At 48.9% G+C, this 8,562-nt stretch overlaps 3 protein-coding genes across 3 annotated transcripts in view; 2 read left to right on the top strand and 1 right to left on the bottom strand.

Annotated features, from left to right (window-relative positions):
• The window catches only part of siah2l (seven in absentia homolog 2 (Drosophila)-like), a 6,199-nt gene extending 1,629 nt beyond the window's left edge, over positions 1–4,570 (top strand). The window contains 2 exon segments of the mRNA XM_017041626.2: positions 2,786–2,965; positions 3,089–4,570. Of these exon segments, the coding sequence (XP_016897115.2) occupies positions 2,786–2,965; positions 3,089–3,460 (552 nt within the window). The 3' untranslated portion in view covers positions 3,461–4,570.
• rbmx2 (RNA binding motif protein X-linked 2) lies at positions 4,529–6,555 on the bottom strand. Its single transcript, XM_008333392.3, has 6 exons — positions 6,414–6,555; positions 5,876–5,991; positions 5,742–5,793; positions 5,462–5,591; positions 5,197–5,380; positions 4,529–5,042 (listed from the first exon to the last, which is right to left on the bottom strand). The coding sequence occupies exons 1-6, from the start codon at positions 6,416–6,418 to the stop codon at positions 4,594–4,596; spliced, it is 936 nt and encodes a 311-aa protein (XP_008331614.1). The 5' UTR covers positions 6,419–6,555; the 3' UTR covers positions 4,529–4,593.
• A 206-nt stretch (positions 6,556–6,761) lies between these two features.
• Positions 6,762–8,562, top strand: part of ap4m1 (adaptor related protein complex 4 subunit mu 1) — a 5,526-nt gene continuing 3,725 nt past the window's right edge. Inside the window, exons 1-7 of the mRNA XM_008333394.3 lie at positions 6,762–7,017; positions 7,477–7,573; positions 7,678–7,763; positions 7,840–7,949; positions 8,101–8,197; positions 8,293–8,403; positions 8,473–8,550. Of these exons, the coding sequence (XP_008331616.1) occupies positions 7,507–7,573; positions 7,678–7,763; positions 7,840–7,949; positions 8,101–8,197; positions 8,293–8,403; positions 8,473–8,550 (549 nt within the window). The 5' untranslated portion in view covers positions 6,762–7,017; positions 7,477–7,506. The remainder of the gene's footprint in view (positions 7,018–7,476; positions 7,574–7,677; positions 7,764–7,839; positions 7,950–8,100; positions 8,198–8,292; positions 8,404–8,472; positions 8,551–8,562) is intronic.

Here is an 8,562-nt window from a genome sequence, read left to right as displayed (position 1 = left end):
TCGCCGTGACGCTGTCCTCGGGCGGTCTGCCCGGGCAGCCACCGGAGCTGACGGCGCTGTTCGAGTGTCCGGTCTGCTTCGATTACGTCCTGCCGCCCATACTGCAGTGCCAGTCGGGTCACCTGGTCTGTAACCAGTGCCGCCAGAAGCTGAGCTGCTGCCCCACCTGTCGAGGCCCGCTGTCCCCCAGCATCCGTAACCTGGCCATGGAGAAAGTGGCGTCCACTCTGCCGTTCCCCTGCAAGGTAACACACAACACAGCCCCGTGTCACGTGACTGGGGAATCAAAACAAAAACAAACCCTGATCTGGGCTGATCTTCAGAACCGTTCAGATCCCTCCGTCCTCCTGTTCCCGCTGCTCCTCCTCAGACACCGTCCCCTCCACACCGTCTGTCTACCCCAACGTTCCCGCTCAGAACTCGGTTGTTTCAGTTGGTCTCACCTGACTGTCACCTCTCCACCCGCCTTATTGATTTGATTTGTTATCTCCTGTTTTGATGAACGTGTTTTATAAATACAATGTCTTATTATTATTATTATTATTATTAATAGACAACAACAGACTCCACCACAGGTCTGGAAACTGACTGAGCTCTAAGTCTGGAAATGGTTGATTTCAGGTGGTTGGTGTTTGTAAAGAATCCACTCAGATTTGTTCTGTTTTAGCAGCACAGACGAGAACTGGTCCACAGTTGACCTCAGTGACCTTTGTGTTGTGATGACCAGTCGGCCTGGACATTATCACTGAATGGACACAGCAGTGGAGTCGGGTTTAACCTGGGATTCAGACGTTGATTTGAGTTGATGTTGTTGGAGTTTGATAAAGAAACATATTGTCATCATTATCTGTTGTTTTGAACTGGACCAATCACTTCTCCCAGTTTTCACCCATGAATCTTCATCACCAGTCACATGGGTCAGAGGTCAAACAGGACCAGAGCGGCAGCGTTTACAGTCACGTGACACCTGCTCAGGTGTCGTCAGTGATCCAGAACATTCCATTACAGAGACATTAATGTTGAATCGAGTGAAAACTGATGAGGAGTTTTTACCCATGATCCTTCACTGTGAGCGGCTCCTGCAGCACCGCCCTCTTAGTTCACCGTCTGTGGTCACTTTATTTGATCACAACGTTACACTAACAGTCTGATGACCTGTGTGTGTGTGTGTGTGTGTGTGTGTGAGGGTGAGAGAGAGAGATTCAGGGGGTGTGGCCAGATGTTGGAGGAGGAGAACGTTCTCCTTTTCTCTCTCACTCTCATTTCCCCGCCCCCACTGTGTGTGTGTGTGTGTGTGTGTGTGTGTGTGTGTGTGTGTGGACGCTTGGAGGACAAATGTTTTTCTGCCCTGCTGTCAGTGGAAGGTGGAGAGACATTAGCAGAGAGAGAGAGTGTTTTCCTCAGCCTCTGTGTGTTTGTGCAGTACTACAGCAGTACTACAGCAGTACTACAGCAGTACTACAGCAGTACTACAGCAGTACTACAGCAGTACTACAGTACTAGAGAGTGTTTTCTTTTGGTGACATTTTCAGTAGAAAAAGAAAAAAAATCCCATTTTCTTCATCTGCTGCAGTAGAAGAGAGAGAGAGGGAGAGAGGGGAGGACGAGAGAGGTTCAGCTGCATCACTGCTGCGTCTACACAGGCTGGTACGTGTGTGTGTGTGTGTGTGTGCTTATTGACTGTTGTTTGTTGGCAGTGATGCGTTCAGGGACATTTGGACGAACGGCTGTTTTTGATGTAAAATTTGTTGATCAGTGGTTGTTAGAGCGCCACCTTGTGTTTCCATAGTTTCTCTGACATGGTTTCCTTGAATCCCTAGCCCGGCTCTCACCATAAAGTACCAGAACTCTTTTCGGAGCAGGAACCATTTGGTGTCAGATAAACAGTCTTGGTTCTTGTTACAGGTTTATGTCTAGAAACAATTTCTTTTTTTTTTTGGTACTAGTTTTTCGAGTGGAACCGTCCTTCTTAGTTTCTGGTACTGTCTGAGAGTGAGTGATTCAATGACTGAGGTTCTGCTCTGGGTTCTGGTTCCTGGTCTGGTCTGACCCACAGTCCTGGACCCAAGAAGAACTTTTGGTCCCACTTTCCTTTGACCTTTAATGTTCTGATTTGGTTGTGTTAGACAGAAACTGTATCGATACCTGATCCCCTGTGACACTGCCCTCTGCTGGCTGCAGGAGGACGTTTGTAAAAACAGAAGAAGAAGATTGTTAACAAGTCACTGCCTTGAAAGTTGTTAAAAGAGCGCCCCCTGTCTGAGTGATTTAACAATCGAATACTGGAATGTCTAAAGTCTGCCATCTGCTGGACATACTTCCAAAATGGTGATGTAAATGTTTTCGTATGTTTGTGTGTGTGTGTTCTGACTCAGAGAGTGTGTGATGCTCTGCCCCACCTCCTGCCTGCCTCTCCAAGAGGTGGCTCAGTGGCGGTGCCTGCTGGGCTGGCATCGTCACCACGGGTTGGGTTCAGCCAGTGGTGCGGCGCCAAACGCTAACGGCAGACAACAGCAGCAAAAACAACAGCTGTGGTCAAAGGTCAAGGACCGGTCCAACAGACCGGTCGGGTGCACCAAACCTCTGGCAGGCGGCCCGGTGAGTCAGAGACGATGAGGTCGGCGACGAGTCAAAGTCGACCTGTGTCTGGGGGGGAGGGAGGGGGGAGGTCGGGGGGTTAAACATCTCCTCAGTCTCAGAATTCACTGACACGTCCTGACCGATGTCCATCCCACCAACCCTCAGCGGTTGTGATGATCCATGACTGTGGTCTGTGTGTCCTCAGTACTCGGCGGCCGGCTGCCTGCTGTCCCTTCACCACAGTGAGAAACCCGATCACGAGGAGGTGTGTGAGTTCAGGCCGTACACCTGCCCTTGTCCTGGTGCCACCTGTAAATGGCACGGTTCACTGGAGGCGGTGATGCCGCACCTGATGCACGCACACAAGTCCATCACCACCCTGCAGGTCAGCAGTAGAACTGCACGTACTGATCATGATTTCTTTTTTTTTGAAGCTACAGTCGTGTTAGCCCAAACGGATGTTTCTGGCTCAACGTTTGTCTGTTGTTGTTTTCGTTCTGGCCTGTAGGGGGAGGACATCGTCTTCCTGGCGACCGACATCAACCTGCCCGGAGCCGTGGACTGGGTGATGATGCAGTCGTGCTTCAGCCACCACTTCATGCTGGTGCTGGAGAAGCAGGAGAAGTACGAGGGCCACCAGCAGTTCTTCGCCGTGGTGCTCCTCATCGGCACTCGGAAACAGGCCGAGAACTTCGCCTACCGTCTGGAGCTCAACGGCAACCGCCGCCGCCTCACCTGGGAGGCCACGCCCCGCTCCATCCACGACGGCGTGGCGGCCGCCATTGTCAACAGCGACTGTCTGGTGTTCGACACGTCTATCGCTCACCTGTTCGCCGACAACGGCAACCTGGGGATCAACGTCACCATCTCCATGTGCTGAGGCTGAGTGACATCACCAGGGGGCGGAGCCTGGAGTCCAGGCCGGGCCGGGTCAGAACCCAATGGAAGCTAGGTCGGGCACAGAGACCTCTGAGCTCCGGGGTCTGTGTCAGAACCCCGGTCTGTGGTTCTGGACTCCAGTCTGGTTCAGACTCTGGCTCAGGTCAAATCTCCACCCTCAGGTTACCGTGGTTACCAGTGTAGCAGATGAACCAGACCCTGGTTAGGGTCCAGTGAGACCTGACCTGGGGCGTGGACTTTCCTGGGACGAAGGTCAATGAGGAAGGGGCTGTCGTTTGGTTGATTAGACAGCAGGGGGCGACTCGTGGCGAGAGAGAGGTTCATTCACAAACCGCTACAGCCTTAACCTCCCTGACCTCTGACCTCACGCTGCTTTCAAGGCACCACAGAGGTTTTTAGAACTTCACAGGAACCACACTGTCTTAAAGTGACACCAGGAACCAGTTAGTACCAGGTGCCAGGACGTACCAGTACCGACATGTTTCCACCACATGAACTGAAACCAGGGACGCCCTCTGGTGGAGACAGCCTTTAACACATCAGGTTATAAAACCTCCCACAGCGGGAGACCCCTCTGACCTCTGACCCTTCACACCTGACCTCAGTGTAAGTGGACGACTGGTTCGTACACACACACACAATGTTCCCTTTAAGTCGTTCTGTCAAAGGTGCGTGGACCGTTGAAGTTGTACTTCCTGTTTCCTGTTCTAACGATGACCTCTGACCCACAGGTTGGTTTGTTTTGGTGCTTTAAATAAAATGGACCTGTTGGACGTGAACAGCCATCAAGGTGTCATTTAAACCCCGTCACTCAGAGCCAATCAGAATGGAGGTTCTTTTTTGCTCAAACAAAGCATTTACAGATAGTTGAAGCCCCCCGTGTGGTGCTGCAGGGTACTGCACCGCCAGGGGAAACCATGGGTACAGGCAGTGTCAGTATGATATTTTGTCCAGTAAGATTCTGTCAGTCCATCATTGATGATGTCATTGACTGATGATACTCTGGCGCCCCCTGAAGGAGGAAGACTGAAAAAGAAAATCACACATCTTGTTTTTCATTAATACGTTTATTAACAAGTAAAAAAAACAAACACTTCAGTCTCTGTCCTCTGTTTATCGTCTGTCTCTTCTGTCCCCGCTGTCCCGCTCCTTGTCTTTCCTTCTGTCTGTCTCCCCTCTCCGGTCATCTCTGTCCATGTCTCTGCGTCTGTCTCTGTCCGAATCCCTGCGTTCGCCTCGATGTCCATCGTCTCTTCTCCCATCGTCCCGGTCTGTGTTCCTTTGCCTGTCCACCGCTCTCTTTCTGTCCTGGTCTCTCTCCCTCTCAGGATGTCTCCTGTCTTGGTCTTTCCTCCTCTCAGGCTCCTCAGTCGCTCTCCATCCATTCTGTGCCTCCCCCTGTTCCCCCCCCCTTGAGTAGTACTTGTTATATGCACTGTCTTCTTTTTCCTGTTTGACTTTTACGGTGGGAGGAGAAGACGAAGGTGAGGACGAGGACGATGTATGTCTCTCCTTCTCAGCCTTCTTCTTTTTGTCCTTCTTTTTCTTCTTCTCTTTCTTTTCTGAGGAAAACAACATCAAAAGTTAAAACATTTCCAGCTCAACGGCAAACTGAGGTCAAAGGTCACTCTCCTCAACGGCAAACTGAGGTCAATCCATCACCATCAACGGCAAACTGAGGTCAAAGGTCACTCTCCATCACCATCAACGGCTCACCTTTCTTTCGCTTCTTTAAAGGTAAGACATAATCGCCCTCGTCCTCTGAAGATGACGGAGCCTTTTGGACCTGGGGAGCACAGCCCTCCTCCCTCAGACGTTTGGTCACGTCGTCCATGTCCTCGGAGTCTTTGGGTGGACGGTAGTCTTTAACGTGGTCCACGCGCATGGTCCGACCTTTGATCTGCAGAAGAAAAAACTCCAGAGTCAGCGATGTCACAGAAGACGGGGAGAGACAGTCCTGTCCCAGGAACCCTGTCTTCACCTTGGTACCATTGAGGTTGTCCACAGCCAGGATGGTGCTCCGCTGGTCCTCGTAGCAGATGAAGCAGAAACCTTTGGACTTCCCCGTCTTCTTGTCACGAACGAGGTTGATGTTGACGACTTCACCATACCTGACAGGAAGAGAGAAAGTCTGACGTTGTTGTTGTGACTGTCCGTGTGGGCCATGACGTGGTCCACAACCTGAGTTCAAAGTCAGACATGTTCTAAAACATGTGAGAGACAAATGTGTTCATTTAAACCTGTGTAGGAAATGTACGCACTGAGAGAAGACACAGATGACGTCACCTTCAGTCAGCTCGTATGGAAATCCTCCTGCAGAAACAAACAGGTGAATGTCACAACAAACAAACCAACTCCGAGACCCAGACAGAAACACGAGGCGTGGCTCTGTTACCGACAAAGATCCAGGCGCTGTCTCGGTACACGCTGTGCCACGACACCGACTCCTTGATGCCCAGGTGGGCCTCACGTTCGTTCAGCTCATTGATGAGCTTCACCTTCGTCAGTGGACTGAGAAAAGACCATCATGTGTTGAAGACCAAGCGCCATATTTTGACTTGTTCAATAAATAAATACAATATTTTTGGTAAAAAAAAAAAAATGTTAATAACCACTTTAGTTATTATCCCCGGGGTAATTGTTGGAGTTACAGTGGAAAAGCTGGTTAAAGACCAGAGTGAATTTATTAAAAAAAACATTAACAAAACAAGTCCTCTATTTCTGATTATCAACCATTTAGTGTTAATCATATTTAATTTGAACACTTCAACAACGTATTCTGTTGCCGTGTGCATTCGCAGCTAACGAACTGTGGTAAATGTTTGTTTTTTTATCATTTATAATTCACAGTTGACGAAGAATTAATCTAAATGTCAAGAGAAGCTAAAAAACAATAATGATAATAATAATGTAATTGAGAAATGATCACTTACTTCATGTGTATCGCAGTCTAACCGAAACAAATGCTAACCCTGACGCTAACGTGCTACTTCGCTTCCATGAACTATTTCCGGTAACTTCTGCACCGACTGCCCCCTGCAGGCTGGGAGTCTCTATTTGATGCTTGAAGTAAGACATCGGTGAACATTTGCTGGGTTAAAACCCAACTCTGGACTTGTGGATTTCCACAATGAATAAACATAAAGAAACAAACATAATATGATCCTAAAAGAGAATAGGGATTATGACCTCCCGGACAGCAGGGGCGCTCTCCTGTTATTGTTTCAGCGGACATGGATGTGACCCGGCTCCAAAACACCGCTCACCGTCTTCTGGTCAGATTATGAAATAAACGAAGAGCGAATTTAATCTGAATCTCAATGCATGTTTGAACTCGATACGTTTCGACACGAGGCTTTGAACGTTTCTGTCACCAACACGTTGGTCGCTAACGGTTTAATGGCTTGCGAGAGCTGACGTTAGCCATGAGCTAATGTTTAGCACCGACTTTTCATATTTTCATTATTATATTTAAAAACATGTATAATTCAACAAAATACCTAACGTTTGACGCTCGTCGGTTTATGTAACATTCAAGTGAGTAACACAATCACAAATATGATGTTGTTGTTGTTGACTCGTCCATTCTTCAGATTGAAGTCCTGTTCCCGAACTCTTACCTTTTAGTTCAGTTATCGTGTCAGTTTAGTTATCGTATCGTGTCATCGTGTTTAACTTTGGGATCGTTACGTGTCAGATTTAAAGTGTGTTTCACGAGGCTCCTGTAAATGAGTCGGCTCAGTGTTGTTAAGACAAACACTGAAAACACGTTTTACATTTTGTCAAATTAATTCAACGTTGTCTTGTTCTTGTGGTTTAAACCGACTGAGTTCTGTGTCCGTCAATTCATGACTTTCTTGACAAAATACCGACGGTTGCGGCTCGGTGGGCGTCTGTAACATCGTTAACTAAACGATCAGAATACATTTAGAAATATGAAGTATGGCCAGCAGGTGGAGCCACTGCATGAGTAATTAAACAGTGTGTTCTTTCCAGGAATGTCGTGTTCGTGTTGAGTAGACGTTGATGATGACGATGATCTCTCAGCTCTTCATCCTGTCCTCCAAAGGCGACCACCTCATCTACAAAGACTGTATCTTTGATGTCATTCAAGTCCTAATGACTTTGACGAGATTTAGTTGAGGTTTCTACTCTGGAGTCAAGTTTTGTTTCAATGTCCCTAACTAAGTCTGTCAGTCCGTGGAGAGGCAGGAAATGATGTCATCAATGTATTCTACGAGAAGGTCACAGCTCTGCCTGGAGACCAGCCTCCTGTCGTCATGGTAACGTGTGTGTGTGTGTGTGGACGCTGTCAGTCACAGGGACGTGGACCTTCAGTGTGGTTCTGTTCTTCCTCAGAGTCACAGAGATCTTCACTTCGTCCACGTCCGTCAGGGAGGACTCTACTGGGTCGCCACGACAACATCCGCAGGCTCCTCCCCCTTCACCATCATCGACTTCCTTAACAGGTTAGTGCTTGAACTGAAGAAGCTACTGAAGTGGAGGTCAGATCAGAGGTCACCTCCGGCCTCTGTGTGTGTGTGTGTACAGACTGGCTGCTCTGGTCACAGACACACACTCACCTCCAGACTGTGTGTGTGTGTGTGTGTGTGTGTCCAGACTGGCTGCTCTGGTCACAGACTACTGTGGTTCTCTGTCTGAGAAGTCGGTCCAGATGAACTTCGCTCTGATCTACGAGCTGCTGGATGAAGTGGTGGTGAGTGACATCATCACTGTGAGACAGAACCAGGGCTTCTGCAGGAATCCCACTCTCTCTGTGTGTGTGTGTGTGTGTGTGTGTGTGTGTGTCAGGACTACGGTTACATCCAGACCACGTCCTCTGACGTCCTGAAGAACTTCATCCAGACTGAAGCCGTTTCCTCCAGACCCTTCAGTCTGTTTGACCTCAGCAACGTTGGCCTGGTGAGTGTGAAACTACGGGGTCACAGAGGTCACAGAGGTCACGGGTTAACGTCCACTGTGTCTTTGTAGTTCGGAGCAGAGACCCAGCAGAGTAAGGTGGCCCCCAGTTCTGCAGCCACCAGACCCATTCAGTCCAGCAGAGACCAGGTGAAGCCCCCT

The sequence above is a fragment of the Cynoglossus semilaevis genome, chromosome 19 (genome assembly GCF_000523025.1).
Source record: "Cynoglossus semilaevis isolate Cse_v1.0 chromosome 19, Cse_v1.0, whole genome shotgun sequence".
Lineage (NCBI taxonomy): Eukaryota > Metazoa > Chordata > Actinopteri > Pleuronectiformes > Cynoglossidae > Cynoglossus > Cynoglossus semilaevis.
This window is presented reverse-complemented; position numbering and strand designations above follow the sequence as displayed.

What these genes read in the sequence shown, in the direction of transcription:
- rbmx2 (XM_008333392.3), bottom strand. An exon ending in GTCATCTGTGTCTTCTCTCA is followed by an intron (nt 5,592 to 5,741) that starts GTGCGTACATTT and finishes TCTTCCTGTCAG; the next exon opens with GTATGGTGAAGTCGTCAACA. An exon ending in ACAACCTCAATGGTACCAAG is followed by an intron (nt 5,381 to 5,461) that starts GTGAAGACAGGG and finishes TTTCTTCTGCAG; the next exon opens with ATCAAAGGTCGGACCATGCG.